Genomic DNA, 23,508 nt, shown 5'->3' with positions numbered 1-23,508 from the left:
CCGAGCCTCTCCCCCGCCTTTTCTTCTCTGGCTTTTGCGTGAAATTCCACCCTAAGGGGTTCTTTTTAGCTAAAACCTCAGTCTCTGATAAGATGCAAATCCTTCCCAAATAAGAATTATTAAAGTTGTCCTCCATTGCCCTTAAGTATACATAAATCGAAGAAAAGGTAAAATAACTTTGGGGGCCAATAGGGCCATCTAGGGAGCTAAATGTCGCCGAAAGGTAGAAACTTTCTAGCTTTGGGAGGAGCTTTCCCAGAAGAGGCATTCTTTGAAGTCTCCTGAAATTTTAGAAACTAGATTTTGCTGAGATGCTCAAGTTCTGATTTTTCAAGGAACCCACGCTGCTGGGGAATAAGCCAGACCTTCTCGTGCACTCACCGCTTGCCTTCTCACCAGGACTGGCCGCCGGCCACATCACCATGTTGGTCTTTGGAGACGAATCTCGAAACTACTTTCTGGTGACTGGGCAGGCGGTGGATGACGTGCGCCTCGCACAGAACATGGCGCAGATGAATGACGTCATCCTGTCACCAAACTGCTGGCAGCTGTGCGACAGGAGCATGATTGAAATTGAGAGGATTCCAGATCAGAGAGCAGTGAAGGTAGGTCGTGATGCGGCCACTGGCGGAGAGTTCCGCCAGTCTGTGCCCTGGGCCGCCTCAGAAAAGCCACTGGGGAGGCTGCTGTCAGGAGGGTGCTGGGCCGGAGACTGGGATGCGGTCCGGCTGGGTTAGGTTTACACCGTATTGGTCCAGGACGCCGCCTCTGGGAGGAGCGAGGCTGGTGCGTTCAAGAGGAAGTGGTCAGGCTTCTCTGAGGTGATTAAGGGTGTGGAATTTGGTATGGAGGCCTCCGGAGGGACTAGTGCCCTTGCTTAATGAAAGGAAAAGTCTCCTGGCTGTTCCCCCGGAGCAGACGGTTGCCGTTTTGAGGGCTGCCTTTGGCCCTCACGTGCTCTACTCCACACCCTCCTAACTCAGGGCGAGGGAGGATTGGAGGTGAGCGGGGGCAGCAAAGGTTAATGAGGGAAGACAGACTTTCCCCATGGCCTTGCCTAGTAGAAAACACTGTGGTTAAGCCGAAGATTGACTATAAGCAGAACTGGGTCCTTGGGAGATAGCCAACTAGAGAAAGAGGAGGAGAGCTGTGCTGCCAGCTGAACCAGGAACGGGAATGCTTGGCAGATGGAAAGAAAAGATGGCGAATCCATGTAGTTGGGAGCAAAGATGAGAGGCACCCCCACACCATGCACTATGCATCAGGCTACATCCCTCATAGCCACTCGCTCTTTGAGTCATTCAATCCCCGACTACTTGACCTAGCTGGCTGGCAGCATTGTCCGGTTTCCAATTTTCTTCTATCATTCCTTTAAAACTTCTTTCCATTTTTTAAAAATTTAAAATTTATTTTTATTTTTGAATTTTGTTGAAGGGAGATAATTGGGCTTGTTTATTTATTTTAATGGAAGTGCTGGGGATTGAACCCAGGACCTCATGTATGCTAGGCATGCACTCTCCCACTGAGCTATTCCCCCCTCAAGATTGTTTTCATTTTTAAATTAATTTTAGATTCACAGGAAAGTTCAGACGTAATACAGTGTTTCCATATACCCCTTACCCAACTTCCCCAAATATTAACATTTTTCATATCCAGAGTGCAATAGTCAAAACCAGAAAATTAACATTAGTACAACACTATTCACTCTAATTCAAGGCCTTATTTGAATTTCACCAGTTTTCCCAATAATGTCCTCAGTGAAGTATTCCAGGATTCTATCCTGATCTCACATTGCATTTTAAAATTTTTACTTAGTCTCCTGCAATCTGTAACAAGAGTTCTTCAGTTTTTTCATGTCTTTTATGACCTCGACACTTAAGAAGAGTGTTAATCAGTTATTTTGGTGAGTGTCCCTTCATTTGGCTTTGCCTGGTATTTTCTCTTGACTGAACTAAGTTTATCCATTTTTGGAGGCAAGAATATCACAGAAATGAGGTTGTACTATTATCTGTGTATCACATGATGTGGTTCATGATCTTGATGTGAATCTTATTATTGGTGATGCTCCTAATATCCTTTTGGGCATCAGCCCCCTTTGTCTTTTTACACTTATAAGAAAGAAATGGTGTACAGTTTAACCAACTTTTATTTTAATTAAAATGTTACAAAGGAAAAAAGAAGATGTTCTAAGAGTACTAGAAGAAGATTATACAGGTTAGCCCTGGAATGGCTCTCTCTGTATATACTGAAGATTGAGATCTTAACAACTAATTGGAGAGATTTTTAATGTAATCACACGAAATGAAAGATCTTCATTATTTAACTATGCCAATCTCTGTTTATCACGTCCTGGATATTCAAAAGCATACTCCCTGCCCTTTCTGCTGAGAAATTACATTCAAAGGATCACACAGCCCTCAGAAAAACCAAAAACTTCTCTTTTTTTTTTTTTTTTTTTCCACTTAGGTTAATTTCTTAAAACCACCCTCTACATTTAACTTTGATGAATTTTTCACAAAGTGTATGACTTTCATGGATTATTATCCTTCTGGTAACCACAAAAGTAAGTACCCTCCATGGACAAGAGCCTTTGCTTCTACCAGTGGTCATTAGGGTCTCGTACCAATGCCAAGGGCTCTGTTACAAATGGCTGGTCTCCTGAGTACAGCTCAGGAGCACATAAAGGGGACCCCCTTCCCATTCGCCACAACAGCCATTCTAGGTACAACCCTCCTTTTCCTCTCCGTTGGCAGTGACCCCTTTCCTTCATCTTCCAAACATCTGCAAATTTCCCTCATCGTGAAAGGAAAAACTAAAAATCCTGTGAACCCTGCTCTTTCATCCTAACCTTCACCACCATTACTCTTAGAAGAGTAATCTGTCCGTGCCGCTTCTTCTAGCCTCTCACTTATTTATTCACCCAGTAAGCACTGACTTCCTGCTCCTGGGTTGGGGGTGGGGGATGTGTTCCCCTAACTTGTCAGGCTTGAACTTCTGACATCTAGCTTCTGTCCACTTCTCTTCCCGTCTACTGAGACTGTTTATGTCGAGGTCACTAATGACCGTCAATTTACCGAAGGAAACAGGAACCCAGAGAATGAAATTTAAGGCAACACTGCTTTCAAGGTCTTGCAAGTTGCTTGCCTCACCCAAGTCCCAGCCTTAACTGCCAGAATTCAGGCCAGACTTTGGTCCTAAATTCTAGACTCATAAAAAACTGCCATCTTTACTGGATGTCAAACAGGCACTCCAACCTTAACATGTTGTTAAAAAAATTATTAAAGAAGACGCTTTAGGTAATAAAAGCAAACCTAAGGCAAGAAGATTTTACAGGATAAAGAAAAAGAACAAAGAAGAGACAAATAGAAAACATCTGACTGACTGGGACCTCATGGTCAACCTTGTTTGGGGTGAGAAGGCCCAGAGTTGGCTTGGCCTTTGGGGATTGGCTGGCTGAACTGTTGCATTTCTGGTTAAACAGAGCATTTACAGGGACACTAAAGTTATCTAGATCTTGGTTTGCTGACATAGCACCCAGGGCAGGGAGCAGCTCCATCTTGGGCCTAGAAATTTATTTCAATAATGTCTAAATTCTATGCTACTTATCTTTCTCTACTTACCTTCATCCAAACTAGAAACTTCAGAAACATCTTTGAAACATTCTTTCTCATCATTTATGTATAGGTCCTGAGTATTTTGAACATCACAAATAGTAGACTGTAGTTTTACAAAACTGCAGTGGGTAATGGAGTGGGAGGGAGGCTGAGGGGAACTGTAGGAAAATTGACCAGGAAAGAACGAGAACCCTAAAGCACCAAACATGGAGAAAATCTACTGACACTCCTCGAGCTGTACCCCATCCCATCTCCTGGATCTTAATGGTGCCTTCAACAAAGGGCTTCTTCAGGCCTTATTTGGAGCACAATACCACACTGCAGTTCTGGTGCTAACTACCTGGGGTTAGTGCAGACAGGTGGAGTCCTTCACAAGATTCCCCTTACTTCAGACACCAGCCACAAATTCTGGGATCACCAGGCCACCTGCACTTCTGACCAACTGGCTACATATCCAAGGGTTCCCACAATGCCCTCATGTTCAATAATTCACTATAATGACACATGGTGTTCAGGGAAGTGCTATGTTTATGATTATGGTTTTATTGTAAAGGATACAAATTAGGACCAGCAATAAAAAGACACATAGGGTGAGGTCTGGGAGAGGGTTCATGTTTGGGAACATAAAACTTCTGTATCCTTAGGACACACCACTCTCCCTGCACATCAAGGTATGATTACCAACCAGGGAACCTCACCCAAGCTTTGGGAGTCCAGAGTTTTTATTGGAGTTTTATTAAGTAGGCGTGTTGATTGGATCATTGAAATCTCCAGCCCCCTTCCCCTCCTCAGAAGTCTGGAGGTCAGGCTCTTATCACTTGGCTCAAAGCCCCAGCCCTCTTAGCACATGCTTGGTCTTTCCAGAAAGATCAGCCTCTTTCCTGAGTCATCTCATTAGCATAAATTCAGATGTGATCCAAAGGGCCCACCATGAATAGCAGAGACAATCCTATGACCTGGGAAATTCCAAAGATTTAGAAGCTACTCTCAGGTCCTAGAAACAAAAAGACCAGCCAACTTCTGTATTATTTGTCTCCATACCCATTGCCACCATCATGGCCCAGGCCTTTACAATGCCTGCTCTTTTCCTGAACTCTTTGCCTCTCTCCACATTCTGCTCACTGTCATTTCTTCTTAATCTCCAGTTCTCACATGGGATTCCAGCCAGGCTGGAGTCTTCTCTAGTTCTTTAACATACTCTGCTCATTCTTGACTTTGACCTACTTGGTTCCCTCTGCTAGGCATGCCCTCCTCAGTCCTTCTAGTAAAAAGCCATTAGTCATTCAAGATTCAGTTAAATTCCTAGTTCTCCTGTGAACCCTTTTCTGATTAAACCAGTTTGGCTAGACCACTGCTTCCTCTGAATCTCTCTGGTCTTTATAATCTCTTAGCCCATTTGGCCTGAGTTTTTTCTATTTAACTTTTCCATACATATTATAGTTGAATGTCCATAAATAAGTGCTTCCAGGAAAAAGCTGAAGTCTCTAATCACTTTTTTATCCCCATGGAGTGCCTAGCATGGCTTTTTAAATATACTAGGTTTGGAATATATTCAATAAACACTTTAAAATTAAATGTGCTTCTTAATTTACATCCCTTGCAGACTCCTTTTTTACTTTTCATCTAATTTTTTTTAACATTATCATTATTCCATTCTCTGCTGAAAGCATATCATCATTTCTTTCTCCCTTATTTTTTGATTTCTTCAAGCTCATTCTTACCACCTCCTATCAGTCTATACTAGAGTATGGAACTATCAACCATTATAGTGAAGAGAACTGTAGAGATAATGAAACCCCGGTGCTTTTTTCCCAGATGAGGAAATAGGAGCCAATCAGGGCAATGAAGTGACAGGTCCAGGGTTACACTGTGAGTGGGTATAAACCTGGGATCAGAAGCCAGTCTCCTGAATCTTCCTCCTGCTGTTCTTTCAACTCTATCCTCCCCTGCATTCTGTCACCATTGTCCTCTGTTGTCATCCCCTTATCTGTCCCTTCCCATCACCTGTGGCAATACTTTTAGTTCAAGTATAGAGATGAAAACCTCCTTAAGTTCTGAAGTGTGATGACAGTGAGAGCAGGGTTTTGAGCTACATGCAACCGAATTTTGGGAAACCTGAAACTTCTAGGAACTTCTCATTGGATATCCCTTGGTCCTATTTGGCCACTGGGTATCCCAGGGTTTCCTGACTGAACGGTGAAGACCACTGCCCAAGGGAGTGGGGGCTGGGCGTGTCTTCTCTCTGTAGCACTGCAGAGCCAGGCTTCCCTTTCTAAGCCTTCCCTTCCTTCTGCCCTCTCAGACCTCCTGAGACTTGCATGCATGTTGGAGTCGGATCCGGAACTGGAGCTGTCCCTACAAAAGTATGTGATGGAAAGCATATTGAAGCAGGTATCTTTGTAACTTAATCTATTGCCTTTGGGGCTGTCAGGGATCTTGGACAGGTGTTAAGATCAAGAAAGCCAGTAGCTTGTAAAATGTTTTATTGAAATAAAAAGAGGTGGGGCTGACATACACCATGTGTAGGTGACAAAAAAATTTGTTTAAATCAGGATACTTGTTTTTTTTAAACCATAAATCAGGATACTTTTAAGAGTTAAAGGGGGCATTATTCATAATTACACTGTAACAATAGGCATAAACCAGAGCTGTGTTGCCTTATACAGCTGGGCAAACTGAAACCATCACAAGCATATAAAAATATATGGTTACCCTTTCTACATGCTGCATAGCAGAAAGACATCAAGTGAATAAGCATTGGTACAATGTTTCTTTAAGTCATTTGCATTAATTAAATCTTAAGCTTTGAGAGTGAATACAGATAATTAGAACTCTCAGAACTACCTCCAAGCCCCCAAAGTTTCCCCTTTTTAGATCTAGGCTTAGATCTCGGCTCTCTCAAATGCTTTAATCCTTGCAAATTATAACTGTTTCTTAGCACTCACTGTATATATGCCAGACATTCTGCTGTTTCATGTATTTATTCTTCACAATCCTTGGTAGATATACCCTTTATATCTGCACAATCCTTCATCCTTTATATATGAGAAAACTGAGACCCAGAAGGACACCAGGAACTTTCCTGAGGTTGTAAAGTAAGAAATGGATTTGAACCCTGTTCCCTGGAACCCTGCATTTTTTGCACATGCTATACACTCCCCTAATATATGCCTGTTTTAATCCTTAATCCCATCAAAATGCAGTTGTGTCCCGGAGGAAATCTTTGAAGGAGCAGCCTGATCAGTGGGCAGCTGCCTTCGCAGCGTGGGTTGAGGAGCTATCAGAATGCACCCCTCTGCCTTCAGCCCAGTTTAGAAACACTACCTCTGGTACCTGCAGTTGTTCGACTCTTCAAGAGTTTTGAAGCTCCAGAGAGCCACACCTCTTCCCCTCCCTTCAAGGGCTATAACACATTATGCGTCTTCAGTTGTAGCCACCTGAGAGCGAGGTCCACAGGAATGGGACGCAAGAGAGACTCCGTGAGTCACTGTGAAAATTGTGGGTAGGAATGATGAACACCAGGTGAAGAAATACAGCTAAGGGGGCTGAAAGGAGGCAAAAGACAAATCTTTTACAGCTTTCCCAAGGTCTGCCCTTGCACCTAAAGAACAGAGATCCTTAGAGATACCATGGTTGTATTTTCTAAGCCAAAACTGAGAACACGTGGCCTGATAGAATAGTTTTAAATTAATTAATTGATTAATTATTTTAACGTATTTAATATTTAATGATTTATGTTTAATATCAATTACTTATTTAAGAAATTCATTTGAAAAATCAAAGAAAATTATTACATTGGTTAGTTAGAAATTATTACATCATCTTCTATGAAAAGACTAAAATTACATGAAACCAGGACTAACTATCCCAGCCAGTTAAGAAGCATGGTTGCAAGATTCTCTATACACAATTTCTTCTTTCATCTAGAAGATGTGTTTCATCTTGTCAGTGGAGAATCTGACACTTTTGTGCTATCTGGGGGAGAAAAAAATTGCAACGATTCTCCCCCATTGGTTTGCTACGTACTTAATTTAACAAAATTCAGGCCTGGTGATATAGGCAGGGATGATTTGGGAACACTCTCCTTTCCTTTCATTTTTCTGTGCCTGCTGTGGATAGACTTGGAGGGAAGAGGGGAGCTGAGTGAAATATACCACCCCAGAGAGGCAGGGCAGTGTTGTCAAGGGACTGCTGGACAAGAAGTCTAGATTTGCGTTCTTGTTTGCCAAGAACAACCAAACCAATGGTTTGCTAAGAATACCATGGGACTTGGGAAAATGGTGTTATTTCTCCATGCCTCAGTCATCTAGTTAGTAAAATGGGGATAATAATGCTGATTTTATTTCATTTGAGGATAAAGTTGGATAGAATATGAAAATATTCCGGAAGGGACCTGGCTCTGAAAACATAAGGTTGAATTACATAGCCTGGCTGTTCTTATTGTTAAATTGTAAGAGAGCCAAAAGGAACAGTAGTCTTTTCTTTTATTGTGATGGCTTATATTGGCATGAGGGAGCTGGCAGTTGGGGCAAGGGAGTGGCGGCTGGCCCAAAATTAGCAAGTGCACAAGTGCCCTTTGGAAGAGATTTTGAGAGTCCATTCCATTTCGATCTGTTTGGCTTTCAGGTGGCTCTACTGTGTCGTACCTCCCAACTTCTGATAACTTCAGCTTCACTAGAGAATCTCAAAAGGCTACTTCCCTCTTAGTGATATTTGGGGTGTGGGGGTGATGTGGGAAGGAAAGATCCACCTCTGAGGACCTGTGTTAAGGAAAGCATCCCTCTACTCTGCAGATTGATGACAAACAGCTTCGGGGTTATTTGTCTGAGCTTCGCCCGGTGACGATTATGTTTGTAAACCTGATGTTTAAGGACCAAGACAAAGCAGAAGTCATAGGCTCAGCCATCCAGGATGCTTGTGTGCACATTAACTCTGTCCTGAGGGTCTTCCGAGGCCAAATCAACAAAGTCTTCATGTTTGACAAGGTAAATGTGAACTAACAGTGTGGGGACCTACCAATAATTTAAGGTTAGCATTCACGTCCACTGACACTTGGGAGAGGGAGGGAATAGGCACCTTCAACCTGGAACTGTCAGTCTTTATTTGTAGTTACAATAACGGCTTACATGGTGGATACGGAACATAAGTGCCAGGCATTGTTCTTAACACTTCACGTGTATTACTCATTTTTCCCCATGACTACTCTGAGAGGTAGGTACTGTTGTTGTCCCCATTTTACAGATGAGGATGTTGAGGTAGAGCTAAGGCTACTGAGACAGGATGAGATTAAGTTTTGCTCAGTCAGTGGTGGGCTGGGATTCAAACCCAGGTAGTCTGCCTTCCTAGTCTGTGCTCTTAACCACTATGCCCAGCGAGCTTTCACTACACATATATCTTCAATCCAGTGTATAATGAAACTCCCAGAGATTTTAGGTCAGGTTTCTAGTAATCGTCATACCTCTGAAGCTGTAATTTCTTTTAATCCCCACCTGCTATATCTATACTCCCAGTTCCCCTATCAGTGTCATGGGAACTTGGGGTCGGAGCAGGGGGGCGGGGGTTCCCCTCTGGCTTCCGGTGTTCTCAATCTGCTCTTAATCAGTTCAGAGAAAAGTGATGTGATAAATTATCACAGAAGTGTTAGTGAGACTTGGTTCCCCATCTCAGGTGTTTTTGTATCTCTCTGCTCTTAATTACTGCCCCACACTCATTCACTCAATAAGCATTTATTGTTCTGAGGGAGTGGGGACCTCCAGCCCAGTGTGCTCCAGTACCGTCTTCCATATTCATCCACGAGTCTCATCAGAAAAGAGCACAGAACCTAAGGGAACAGTCTTTAGTGTCTTGCAGACACTCCAGGCAGTTCATGGAGGGACAATTCCTGGGTCCAACAATTCCCAGCTGTGTGACCTTAGCAAGTCATTGAACTTCTCTGAGACTTGGATTATTCATGAATCATAATAGGGATATTTAAATAGGGACAGTATTTGCCTCAAATGATTGCTGGAGGTTTTAAAACATTTATGTGTGAAGCACTTGTTGCGATGCCTCGTTCACAGTCAGCACTCAGCAGATGAGAGCGGCTGGCCTCACTGCCAGAGCGAGTCAGATACTCACCTGGCCACACCTGCAGGTCAGATTTCCAGGCAAAGCAGACCCAATGGTGCCCCAAAGGGCTGCCCTCTGTCTCTTCGCAGACCTGGAATCAGGGCTTCCCCCTCATGTCACCACAGAGCCCAGGGCCAATTAGGATATGACACTTGGTCACTTTCTTTTCAGAGAGGGTTGAGGAAATTGAGGCGTTTTGCTGTTCTTTTGCATTTGATCAGGATATAACATATATAGGCTCAAATTTTTAACCCATTGGCTTTAATTTATTTTGCCCTTTTCTTACAGAAAATGGCATCTGACTGAGGTCATTTTTAAAGTGACTGATAGTAAAAGTGCCAAGCTTTAGTGTTTAATCTCTACCCGAAAGAGTTAGCTTTATGCAAAGAAAAACCACCTCCAGCTTAAGCCTTTATCCCCGAGAATAATGAATAATAATAATATCTGAAAAGAACTGCAGAGTTTATAAGTTATATGTATAGACATATAGATGTATAATGTTAATCCTTTTAGTAGCCAAACTTCAGGAAGTCTAAGTTATACCCATTTTCAGGTTGATAAGCTGCAGTTGATAGAGTATAATTGCCTTGTGCAAGTTTCTACACTTGTGAAGTAGCCTGAGATTTTCTGATTCCAGAGCTGGTGATTTTTCCACTACCCGAGCTGCTTCTTAAACTTAGTATCTTGCAGCCTAAGACCTTGGCCGCAGGCAGAGCAGACAGGAGGGTGAATACAGATAAGCTCAGTACAACCCACGTGTCTGGAGCCAAACAAGCCCTTCTCGGGTTCAAACCCTACTGCTCATGATACACTACAAGTTACATGAAGTTTACTAAAATTAAATTGGTGTGAGAGAAATCATGATGAAATTTGTCTCAGAAAGTGAAAATTGTTGCTCACCTTCCACTGGGCCTTCTAACTGGTCCCGTTTAAAGCTGACTGTCCAGCAGCAGTGTTTGCTGACTCTCTCCCTCACAGGGCTGCTCCTTCCTCTGTGTCTTTGGTTTCCCTGGGGAAAAGGCACCTGATGAGGTCACACATGCCTTGGAAAGTGCTGTGGATATATTTGACTTCTGCTCTCAGGTCCACAAAATCCAGTGAGTAATGATCCTGACTGCATCGGGTCCCTGACCCTGTCGTAGGATACAGGGAGACAGGACAAGGGGCAGGGAAGAGGAAGGCAGGAGAGGGCTGTCCTTGACTGAGTACCCTTCTGTCTGCATTCGTTATTCACCTAATGTACAGGTAGGGTGAGCAAACCCAACCTGATGCCATAAGATGGGGGATGGTAAAGCCCAGGTGGGGAAAGGACACTCCTAAAAAGTCAAAATGTACCAGGTCTGTGATATAACCTAAATGGGTTGTCTCTCCACACTTCAGACTTACTTCTTGGTAGAGGTCGCACTCCCAACACCATGTTGGAGACCTGAGTTGATTTTTAAGAACTGAGAGATAGAGTGAGTCCTTGGGTTGGAAATTTATATATTGATCTGACCTCAAGATGGTCCACTGAGTAAAACAGTTGAGACAGGTTTACCGTCCTCAACCCTGGCTGTCCCCGAGCCTGAGCACCCCAGTGACCCTGACTTGCTGCCTACTCTGGTCTGCTCTGACAGGTGCCACCCTAGCCCTAAACAGTCCACCTTCTCAGCCCCTAGTTGTGTATGCATGCAGCTGTCTTCCTGTATTAGCAAAGTTAACTTTTGATGCCACACATTATACCTGAGTTACTTCCCTTCAAAATAATGACTTTGTTCTTTTTAAAAATCAAAAAAGATAGTTAAATTGTTTACAACCACAGTCACTCTATGTTGAAAGTCCATTGGGGTGACGGGGTAATCTTCCTGAAAAATAGCTCAGACGAATACTTAATAATAGCAGAAAAATGGACTGAGTTATCACCTCTAAGAACTTAGTTCTGTGTCTCCACCGCTCCCGCCTTTACACCTCCAGGCCATGTACCATTGCCCTAAACTAACTACAAAGGGAAGAGAGTTATTTCTTGCAAATCCCTTCCTGCCCCTCCCCACCCTGTTGGTCACCATGCCCCAACACTCCCCGCCTTCTCTGTGCTCATTATCTTTATCTCTTTCCCCACAACCCCCGAGCCAGCACTGTTTCCATCGGCGTGGCCAGCGGGATCGTCTTCTGTGGAATCGTTGGACACTCTGTGAGGCATGAGTACACAGGTGGGCCGAGCTAGCTTATCTCTGTTTCTCCTTCAGCCTTGCCACTGGGCTGTGAGGGAAAAAGGACGAAAATACGCGAGACGTTTGCCCTCAGAAAGCTGATAGTCTTCCAGATGGAACTAAGCCATGTAGCTTTGCCCCTTGACAGCTCAGTGATTGCAGAGTGTGTATTTTTGGGGCTATGACTGACTATAAAAAATATGCAGTCATTAGAGGGGAGCGGTGGGAGGCCATGAGCTTGTGGAACAATGAGCCTTTATAATAACTTCCTGTTAACATTAAACAGTTACTCTTCTTAATTCCTCGGATAGGTTAGGACTACTTATTAAAAATTATGACTATTGGCATTACTGATAAATAGCACTAATCTCAAAAGAAAATAGTGAGTAGATATTATCACAAGATTTCACTGCTTTTCTCTTTAACCCAATTATTGGGGCCTTAAATGTTCACAAATAATACATCTAAAATACTGGGTACATCCAAGTTACTATAATAGTTATGTCTGAAATGACACAATGTCTGAGATTTTCTTCAAAATGATACAGGGTTGAGGGGAGGGTATAGCTCAAGTGGTAGAGCACATGCTCAGCATATACAAGGTCCTGGGTTCAATCCCCAGTACCTCCTCTAAAAATAAATAAGTAAACCTAATTACCTCCCCCCTCCAAAAATTTTTTTTCTAAATAATAATACAGGGTGGACAGTGCATGGCATTGAGGAGGGGCAGGACTGGCCATGGGTAGTAGCTTTTGGGATTGGCAGATGGGTATATGGAGATTCATAATACCATATGTTATTGTTTGGTCAAATTTCCCCATAATAAACAGTTTTTTTTAAAAAGGAATATCTTAATCAAAAGTATTCAAGTTTATGTTAAAGTTGAACATTTAATGCCTGATTAGTAGTATTAACTGAGGACTTACTAGCATCCCAGCACTGTTCAAAGTGTATTAACTCATTAATCATTATAAACTACCCACTGTTATCAACCCCATTTAACAGATCGGAAAACTGAGGCATGAAAGAGTTCAAGTAATTTGCCCAAGTACTTTGCACTTAGTAGTTAGAAGTAGAGCTAAAGATCAAACCTGCACAGCCTGGCTTCAGAGTCCTTGCACTGTAGTTTATCTCTTAAAATATCCCCTAAACCAATCTTCCACACCCTCCCCTTCCAGCCACATTTACTCACTCTTAAGAAATCACCAAACGAAAGTTCATGCATAGGAACATGCAGACCCAGTTTTGTGCCTCATTTGGAGGTCAGTGTTACAGGCTCAAGCTCATGCTTGTCCGTCTTATAGCAGCCCACCCGGTATACCTCACCCGAGAGCCCTCAGGCCTGTGACCATCCCACTTAACAGAATCTTCTGCATATTCAAGGCCCTTCTTCCCTGAGCAGAACATCCTCTTATCTTCCCAGATGAGGTAGCAACTTTATGAATGGCTGATTGAGTTACTCCCTGTATATTTTAATATTTTTTATTGAGTTATAGTCAGTTTACAATGTTGTGTCAATTTCTGGTGTACAGCACAATTTTTCAGTCATACATGAATATACATACATTCATTTTCATATTCTTTTTCCCTGTGAGCTACTACAAGATCTTGAATATATTTTCCTGTGCTGTACAGTATAAACTTGTTTATACTCCCTGTATATTTTAAAATAGCCATTGGCTCAATCTGGGTAGTAGAAGGTGAGATTGCAAAAGGAGTAAAGGGTGACAATGCCATTTGGGGACAGTCTGCCTCAGATTACACTCAGTTCAATGGCTGTTTTCTACCTGCTCTTTGCCTTTCTCTCTCCCTCCTCCTATAGTCATTGGTCAGAAAGTCAACATAGCTGCCAGGATGATGATGTACTACCCGGGAATCGTGACCTGTGACTCCGTCACCTACAATGGCAGCAACCTACCAGCCTACTTTTTTAAAGAGCTTCCAAAAAAAGTCATGAAAGGTGTTGCAGATTCTGGACCAGTGTATCAGTGTTTGGGCCTTAATGAGAAAGTGTGAGTGTGGGGCATTGATCTTGCAGTAATTTTTTAGTAAAGAAGTGGGAGAACTATGATAGCAAAATGAGAGATCCCCTCATTTGAGGATCTGTTTGGACCCAGATAGGGCCAGTCACCAACCATTAACTATAGATCATGTCAACTATGCGGTCAGGTGTTGGTAAGGCTAAAACACCTCCTCTAGGTGTTTACTGAAATACATCCCCTGAAAACCCAACTTGGTCTCTTACTTTAGGGCTTAAAGTCCTTCAGAATCTCCCAGTCATTTTCATGATAATGTTCAAATTCCCTGCAGTGACATACAAGGTAACCACCTGCCTTTCCAACCTCATCTCCTCCAGTGCCCCTTCCTCTGGGGTATCTGAGGGGCTTACCCTCCCTTTCAGTCATTCCATCCCCAGTCTACTGAGGACACCAGGGTCATATTTGGAAATCCAGCTCAAGGATCTATTCCCCTCTGAAGCTGCTTCTGGAACTACCTAACCCCCATTCAGACAGTTCAGTCTTCCCTCCTCTGCATAGCTCTGTAGCACATGTCTCTACCAGAGCACTCATAGCACTCATAGCACTCATCACAACCACTGCCTGGATGTGCTTTTCACTTCCTACACTGGGAGCTTTTTGAGAGAGTGATTATTTCTCGCCATTCTGATATTCCCAGTGCTTGGTAGGCATCCATAGTGATGAATAAATGGATGGTGGATGGAAATTGAAAAGGTATTATTCCTTATATTAACAAGCTAGAATCTAGGTCTTAAAGGGGTCAGATAACAGAATCAGGGCTGTCATTGGTTCAAGGAGTCTTTATTATTCACCTTTGTATTCCCAGGGCTCAGCACTGTTCTTGGCATGTGTAGACCATCAATAAAAAGCTGTTTGAATAAATGAATGGATAAGAATTCTTGTGAGCCCTTATTAAATATTAGGCACTTTTACATCCATATCAAGTATATGAGGTAGAAATTATTATTAACTCCATTTTATAAATTTCAAAACTGAGACTCAGAGATGTTAAATGACTTGTCCTGGGTCATAAATCTGGTAAGCAATGGAGCCAAGGTACAAAATGCCACAATAATGCTACATTATAGTCAATCACAAAACCTCAGTGGTATATGACAATATATGCTTCCTTATCTCTCAAATATATGGGGTTCGACTGATCTTGACTAGGCCTGGGGTTCAGCAGGTTGTTGGCTGATCCAGAATGACCTCAGGTGGGATAACTGAGAATCTGGGCTGACATAACTGGGACAGTTTGACTCTGTGTGTCTCATCTTATATCAGGCTAGCCCAGGCATGGAGTCGTGGCAATATCAGAAGAGCAAGAGAGAGCAAGTCTAATGCCCAAGCTTTTTTAAAGCCTCTATATCATGTTTGCTAACATCCCATTGACCAAAACATTCACAAGGCTGAGTCAGAGTGGGAGGGCGCTGCCAAGGTATGTTAACAAAGGGCACAGATACAAGTAGGGGTGAAGAAGTGGGGCCCTCAATCTACCACAGAAAGCCAGGACTATCTGAGTCCAAAGTCTGCCCTCACTATGGTTTCTCTATACTGTCTCTGCAAATAAGAGACTGTGGGAGTACACATGCAAATATGAACACGGCCTGGTTCCTGTCCTGAAATCTAATGGGCAAGACCAGCATACATACAATTTGCTGTGTATTACATGGGAGACTTCAGTATGTGCTATAACAGAGGTGTAACAAAGTAGGATGATAGTATAGACAAGGGAGTGGTCCATGTGTCTAAAAAGGCCCCTTCAAGAGATGCTGGTTGACAGTAGGCAAGCATATGCCCCTGGCCTAGCTTTAGATACTGACTCTGTCTGTATCCTCTGTCACCACTAGCCATGGGAATCTTGGGCAACCCTAACTCTCTGTATTTCAATTTTCTCATTTGTAAAATGGACATAATAATATTAATAATACCTTCTTAATAAGGTTTTTTGTCAGGAGTAATGGAAACGATACATGTAAAACACTTGAGACTGGGCCACCCCCAGAACATGAGCTTTATTTTTTAAGCAGTTGGTGGAATCTTCCCAGGATGTGAGACAATGTATCACATCTAATTTTATTGGGTCCCCTGTTGAGTGTGTGGCTTCCCGAGAGGGAGGTCAGTTCTACCAACGCAGACTCAACAAGAATTTATTGAACAAGGTACCAGGCTCTCTGGTAAAGGCCACAACATAGGTTGTTTGGAGACTCTGTCACCAGAAAGGAACTTCTCCTTTCCCTTCCTTTTGGTAACTGCATCCCTGACTCAGAAAATAGACTCTTGTTAGAGATTGAAAAGGAGGCTTTCTGGGAACTAAAAACTAGTCCCTCTGTCTCTCAGTGTTTCCCTGTTTTGATGCTAATGTCTTGTCTTCTCTTCTCTTCAGCATGTTTGGGATGGCATACCTCATCTGCAACAGAAATGAGGGCTACCCTTTGCTGGGTAGGTAGTGGGCCTTGATTTTTAAACTTCTTTATTGAACTACAACAAAACATTCAGAAAAGTACCCCCATGATAAGTCTTCAGCTTAATGAATTATCACAAAATGGACATATAACCACCATCCAGGCTGAGGAATAGAAAAATAGCAGTATTCTGCAAAACGTCACATGAGTTAGCCCTCTCTTTACCCAAAGACTTCTTTATTTTTTTAATTTTATTTTTTTGGGGAGCGGGTAATTAGGATTATTTATTTATTATTTATTTATTAGTGGAGGTACTAGGGATTGAACCCAGGACCTCGTGCATGCTAAGCACACACACTTCCACTGAGCTATACTGTCCCTCTTACCCAAAGACTTCTTATACACTAAATTAGTTAGGTCTGTTTTTAAAATGTATATAGATGAAATCATACATTGTGTAATTACATAAGTCTTTTTAAATCAATAGTATTTTATGAAATTCATTCGTGTTGTTGAATGTAGCTATACATCATTTTCATTGCTATGTAGTACAGTTGGCCCTCTGTATCTGCAGGGTCAAGTATCCATGGATTCAAACAACCACAGATCAAAAATATTTTTTAAGTGGAGGTGGGTATAGCTCAGTGGTAGAGCACATGCTTAGCATGCACAAGGTCCAGGGTTCAATTCCCAGCACCTCTTTGTAAAAGAAATATATATATATATATATTTGAATTTCCAGAAAATTCCAAAAGGAAGAACTTGAATTTACCACACACTGGCAACTATTTTACATTGCATTTACATTGTATTCCATGTTATGATTAATCTAGAGGTGATTTAAAGTATACAAGAGGCTATGTGTAGGTCATATGCAAATACTACACCATTTTATATAAGGGATTTAAGCATCCGTGGACTTGGGTATCCCCTGGGGTCCTGGAACCAATCCCCTGTGGATACCAAGGGATGATTGTATTCCATTTTATAAATATACAACAATATATTCATTATGTTTTTGTACATTTGAATCGTTTCAAGTTATTATTCCTATGAATAATGCTATAAGGATTCTTGTGCAAGTCTTATGGTGAACAAAGTTATGCATTTCTGCTGTTGAGTGTGTATATATATATAGGCAAAGAGTACAATTTTGGTAGATGATGCCAGTTTTCCAAAATGGTTGTATTTGGTTATATTCTGACCCATTCTGTTGGGTTTATAGTGGTATCTCATTGTGGTTTCCATCTGTGTTTCCCTGGTGTGGTTGAGCTCTTTTTTCAAATGTTTACTGGCCATTTGGAAATCATCTTTTATAAAGTGTCTGTACAAATCTTTGGCCTACTTTTCAATTGGATTGCATTTTGTATAGATCTTTTGGAATTATTTATGTATTCTGAAAATAGGTCCACTGTCATTGGTTTCTGCTATATGTAGCTTCTCCCATTCTATGCTGGCCTTTTGACTCCACTAGTGATGTCTTTAATGAACAGAATTTTTTATTTTAATGAAATCCAATTTACCAATCTTTTCTTTTATAGTTAGTGCTTTTCTATACTGTTTAAGAAATCTTTCCTCACCCAAAAGTCATGAAGATATGTTTCCAGAATCTCTTCCAGAAATTTTGTTTTACCTTTTACATTAGATCTACGATCCACTTGGCAGTGATGTTTTTGTGATTCTTGGTGATAGCGACTGATAGGGACCCTATCATAAAAAAGCTAACTCAAGACGAGACAGGGAAGTAGACATAAAATGAGGGAGGGTTACACCCTCTGAGAGAAGAGATTCAATGAAGATTAGCTTGTGGATTCTGAAGGCAGTCATTTCTAGTAACACTTGTAGCTTCCTTCTGTTAGACCTGAACATCCCAAAAAGTGTCATTCTGGATTTAAATCCTGGTCATAACTGTGTTAGCACAATTCAGAGGATGCTCTGCCTCAAACTTTGGGGGAATATTAGGACAGCATCTCGATGTCACCAGAGTCTAAAGATGGCAACAGTTCCAGAACGGCAAGAGCACCTGGGCCAAAAGCAACGCCCCACTTTCTCTGTGTTCAGGTAGTTTGCAGAGCCTGTAGGCTTGTCACTCCTTATAAGTCCAGATGCCCAAACTCCTGAAGGCTAGGAAGGAGAAGGAATGCCCATTCTCACTGTCCTCTGAGGCCTTCCTTTCCATCCTGGGGTATGTTTGTTGTGATAATGATTGACAGTAAATGGAAGTCCTAACCCCCTTTCTACAAGATTGAGGACTCACTGTGATAGTCATATTAGAGCACGGTGGTATACTATGCAATATATTTCTCAGTCTAGTCTAGTTGCCTTTTTGCCTTGAGTTCACCACTGTAAGGAAAAACCAGGTCCACATATCTTTCCTTAAAGCTATAACCAAAAACAGACTGTTGGAGGTTAGGAGTATGGGAAATACCCTTCTATTACAAGAGCTCCTGTAAATGAAATTTTATTTGCTGACAACAAAACTAAAATGAAAAAAGGTGTTTTCTTTTTTAGGGTCAAAAATGCATACAACAGCCTCAGATATTAGGGTCTTGTTTAAATAGAGACAACATACATGTAGTTCAAGTTGAGTTAGCTTCACTTCAGAATCCAGCTAAAAAGGCAGTCCCTAAGTTCTTACCTGTATGTACTCTATACAAACAGAACACAAAAAGCTAGAAGATTCTGCTGTGTGGCCTTCTGGGCCTTATCTTCTGAGTTCCTATGTGAGCCTCAGACCAAAGAAAAACCCTACCCATCTCACAAAACTGAAATTCGAATGCATTTTCAGAAAGGGAATGTTTCCCCTGAAATAAGCAATATGGTGTATAGAGTAGTTCCCACTAGATCGTAGCCAGAAATTCCCATTACCAAGTAAACACTTAGCTTCCCTGTATGAAACATCTACACTCAAGGTAGTGGTTTTCAGTGTTTTAGATAACAGTTGGGTGTGTGTTTACTTGATCAATGGGTAACCAGATGGGCCCTCCTCAGTGACCTCCCCAGCAAAGAAAGAAAAGTCAGCCCCACTGGGTCTCCAGCTTTTTGGACAGAAATTTGTCATTTCCTTCCTGCCCACCAGGTTTCAAAGATTGTAGGCTGAATTTCAGATTTCAGTCAGGGTATCCTGTTACACATACTTAAAAACACATAAGAAACATAAGACTGATGGGGCTGGAACCCAATGTGACTTTAATTTTCTTCTTTTCCTTTTCTAAGTGTTCTATATTTTCTACAGTGAGCATGTGTTAGTTTTATAATCAGAAAAAAAACTACAATTTATTTTTACCAAGAATTTAGGTTGTTCTTAGGGTAGAATTAATCTATACATGATTTTTTTTTAAAGCAAATTGAATTTTCCTCTCCACTGATAATGCTTCTAGTAGCCCTGGGATAAGTATAATTTCTCATTTGCAAAGAGCAAGTTTCTTTCACAGAATTGGAGATAAAAATATTTCATCCATATTGTTGAACATAGGAACCCGAACTTCAATAAGTTTATTTCTTAGTGTAATAATCTCTAGTTACCTCTAGTGTGTTACAGAAAAAGAGAAAAAAGAAAAGAAAACAAACATTAGTGTCAGATAGCCATGGTTTAATTCCTGGTTCTGTAATCTAAGCAGATCTCAGTTTTCTGCACTAAAATTAAATGGACATCATAATGAGCATTATAAGAATACTTTCCCTCACAGCTTGTGGGGATAAAAAAATCTGTAAAACCACATTGTTAACTGAAAAGTTCTAAAGAAAGATTTTTTTAAAAATGTAAAGTGCACAGGACCTAAAGAAGCTGCATGAACAACGCCTTGGAAACCCCCGGGGTGTCCTTAGAAGCAGTATCACTAGGTGCTTTTTTTGGTGTCTCTGTTTTATGTTGATTGGGTTTGCTCCCTTTTTAAAAACTAAAAATAACAGGACGTGATAAGGAGATCAAATACTTCATGTGTTCTATGAAGGAATTTTTGATGTCTAACTGCAGCCGGGTCCTGATGTACGAAGGATTATCGGGCTATGGAAAAAGCCAGATACTTGTGGAAATTGAGTACCTGGCCCAAGGTGAGAACCACAGGTGAGTGTCTTGCAAATGAGCATTTTTTTGTGAGCCCAGAGAATCCCGATATTCCGAAGAGTTTCACTCGTTTTAATTCTCCTCTCCTTTATGTAAATTGCCTTATGTAGTCTGTTCACAATCTATCAGTTATTATTGGGTGTCATGTCTCTTGTGCTAAATAATTAATGATAGACCTACTGAACTGAGAAAATGAGAAGCTGAGCTGACCCCTGGAGATCTTGATTTTATGCCAGGAGGGGCTTGGATATTGATATTGTAAAGTTTTCTAATATGCAGGCAGTTTGAGAATGACTGGTTTAGATGTTGAGTCCAAGGCTAGATGGAGTCTGCAGAACACACATTAGATTATTTGTGTAGTCGACAGGGCATCACCAGTTCAAACCATTCAGCCCTGAGAGTATGGTTAGAGAGTAAAAGGCCTCTGGACTTTCCTCTGGAAGTCAGGGCTAACACACTTACCTCATGCTGTCTGTCTCTTTTCATGTAATGGGTGTCATGCGGGCTCCCTTTGGGACAACCCAGCTCATGGAGGTGAACAGTATTGTACTCAATAACAGTGATGATGCCAAGACAATGGCAGTGGTCTCTCACATCCTTTCACCATCGAACCTAAAGGCTTTAAGGGGAAAATTCTTATTAACTTTACATTATTTTTAGCTGTGTTTCTACTCTTTTTTAATGTCAGGCCCGAGAAAGACTAGTTTTAAAATATCTTTAACATTGCTGAGGGGATAACTCAAGACAACCAGAAGACACTCATTTCTTCATTTATTGCATCGCTTATTGAGTACCTACTATGTTCCAGGAACCAAGAACTGCATGGGTTTGCTAGAGCTGCCAGGACAAAGTACCACACACTAGGTGGCTTAAACAACAGAAGTATATTGTCTTTGTGTACAGGAGGGTAGAAGTCCAAGATCAAGATGTTGCAATGCTGGTTTTTTTGACAGCTGAGGGATGATATGTTCTGTGCCTCCTTCCTAGCTTCTAGTGGCTTGCTGGCAATTGTTGGCGCATTGGCTTGTAGAAGCATCACCCCAATCTTCGCCTTCATCTTTACATGACATTCTCTCTGTGTGCTGTCTATGTTCAAATTTCCCCTTCTTATAAAGACACAGTCATACTGGAGAAGGGACCCACCCTACTCCACTAAGACCTCATCCTAACTTACCTAATTACATCTGCAATGACCCTATTCCCAAATAAGTTCACTTCAACATACGCATTTGGGGAGGGGAGCATAAATTAACCCACAACAAATTCCAAAGCTTTGAAGATGAATAATAACTGATCCCTGCACTCAAAGAGCTCTCACAAAAGAGCAGGAGAGAGAGAGAACAGTAAAAATAGAATGTAGCGAGGACAATGACAGAAGCATGCAACTGCGTATTGTAGGAAGCTAAGAGAAAGACGGGCATGTAACCCAACCTTGGGGCATCAGGGAATAGTTCCAGGAGGTCACCCCTGAGCTGAGATTTATGGACGAACAGGAAATGAGGGATTAGGAGGAATTACAAGAAGTAGTAACACCCCAGGCTGAAGAGGCAGCAAAAACAAAGACGTAGAAGAAAGAACTGGGTATGCAGGGAACTCTCACCAGTTTGTTGGTGGTGAAGGATAGACTGCGGGCAGAGAGTAGCAATAAATGACATAACGAGGCCTTGGAAAGTCTTACATGTCACAGAAAGGAATCTAAACTTAACGTGTAGGCAACAGGAGCATTGAAAATCTTACGTAGGAGAGAAGATTTGCATCTATCTGGACGCTCCAGGCTTCTGTAAAGGTGATGCTTTCAGAGAGTCATGGCGCCAGGCAGGGATAATACCGTGCTCTTTGGCAGTTTAGGTGAGAGTGTGAGGGCCTGAACCAAGGCGGTGGGGGCAGGACTAAAGAAGAGGGGATAGTTACGTTAAACTGTCAGGGTTTAGGGATGTAGTGGAATAAGGGAGAATATCTGAAGCACAAATAAAGAACAGCTTCCAGACAGCTCAGGAAATCTGTCATGATAACCAAATATGAAGGGTCAGAGCTTTCCTTCAAGCTTTATTGTTTTCAAAAAATATATTTTAAAATGCTCTTCTGATTCTTGACTTTCTTACAAACAGGACTATTGCTATTGGGTTGACTAAGATCAGCTTCCATCAAAATTTTAATACCATCCAGATACTCATGGCCAATGTACTAGGTCTGGATACCTGTAAACATTATAAAGAACGACAGACTAACCTTCAAAATAAAGTCAAGGCACTGTTGGATGAAAAGTTCCATTGTCTTCTTAATGACATCTTCCATGTGCAGGTAACTAGCTAGCATTAGACTTCTGCAAGAAATAGTGAAGGGGCAAGTGTGGCCACTCCTCCCTGATCCTTTATGACTTTGCGTCTCTTTGGCCTTTATTATCCTTTTCTTTCCTCATCTGGAGCATCCAGGTGTTAAGGAAATGGCCCCCAATCCTCCTGGAATGAGCATGCACCTTCCTGAGATATATTGGAGGTGTCCAGAAATACCAGATGCAAGAAAACCCAAATAGTCACCTGCTGACCCATTTTTTCCTCACCTTTCCATCATAGCCACACTATCCTAGCTAGTCCAGAGCACAAAGTCACCCTGCTCCCACGTGTAACTGTCAATACAAAGATGAGACTGTGCCCTTCCTTTCCTGTGTCTATTAGATTCAATGACATGGAGTATTAGAGCTGGAAGGCATGTTATGGACTATCTAACACATGAAGATTTTAAGACACAGGACAGTACAGTGATTTGCCCAAATTCATACAACTAGTGGTTCCCTTTGCTACTTTCCCACACTCAATATTCTCATAATTCTTTATACAGTTCCCCATTTCACGAGAGGTTTCCAAGATGAGCACCTCAAGAAAACAAAAGCAGTTGGAAGCACTGTTTATGAAGATCTTGGAGCGAGTAAGAGCATCTATGGGTCAAATAATGGGGAGGAGGAAACTGGGCATCTCACCACAAAGCTGGGTGGCCTCAGTCCAATGGCAGGAAGCTTTAAAGTATGTGAAAGCTTTAGCCTAAAGTGTTTCCTTTCCCTCCATCCTTCTGTTAGTGGATAGAGGGACCCCTAAATCAGGAAGCCCACCA

The 23,508-nt window shown here is 41.8% G+C and overlaps 1 protein-coding gene across 1 annotated transcript in view; it reads left to right on the top strand.

The window, feature by feature from the left end:
• Positions 1 to 23,508, top strand: part of ADCY10 (adenylate cyclase 10) — a 68,266-nt gene that overhangs the window by 4,685 nt on the left and 40,073 nt on the right. Inside the window, exons 5-15 of the mRNA XM_074349776.1 lie at positions 400 to 605; positions 2,467 to 2,563; positions 5,917 to 6,005; positions 8,408 to 8,599; positions 10,701 to 10,819; positions 11,835 to 11,911; positions 13,734 to 13,923; positions 16,316 to 16,371; positions 20,247 to 20,400; positions 22,509 to 22,701; positions 23,239 to 23,325. Coding sequence (XP_074205877.1) covers positions 400 to 605; positions 2,467 to 2,563; positions 5,917 to 6,005; positions 8,408 to 8,599; positions 10,701 to 10,819; positions 11,835 to 11,911; positions 13,734 to 13,923; positions 16,316 to 16,371; positions 20,247 to 20,400; positions 22,509 to 22,701; positions 23,239 to 23,325 — 1,460 coding nt within the window. The remainder of the gene's footprint in view (positions 1 to 399; positions 606 to 2,466; positions 2,564 to 5,916; positions 6,006 to 8,407; positions 8,600 to 10,700; positions 10,820 to 11,834; positions 11,912 to 13,733; positions 13,924 to 16,315; positions 16,372 to 20,246; positions 20,401 to 22,508; positions 22,702 to 23,238; positions 23,326 to 23,508) is intronic.

This window comes from Camelus bactrianus, chromosome 21, assembly GCF_048773025.1.
Source record: "Camelus bactrianus isolate YW-2024 breed Bactrian camel chromosome 21, ASM4877302v1, whole genome shotgun sequence".
NCBI classification, from domain to species: Eukaryota; Metazoa; Chordata; class Mammalia; order Artiodactyla; family Camelidae; genus Camelus; species Camelus bactrianus.
Note: the sequence above shows the minus strand (reverse complement) of the source record. Positions and strands in the feature narration are given on the sequence as shown.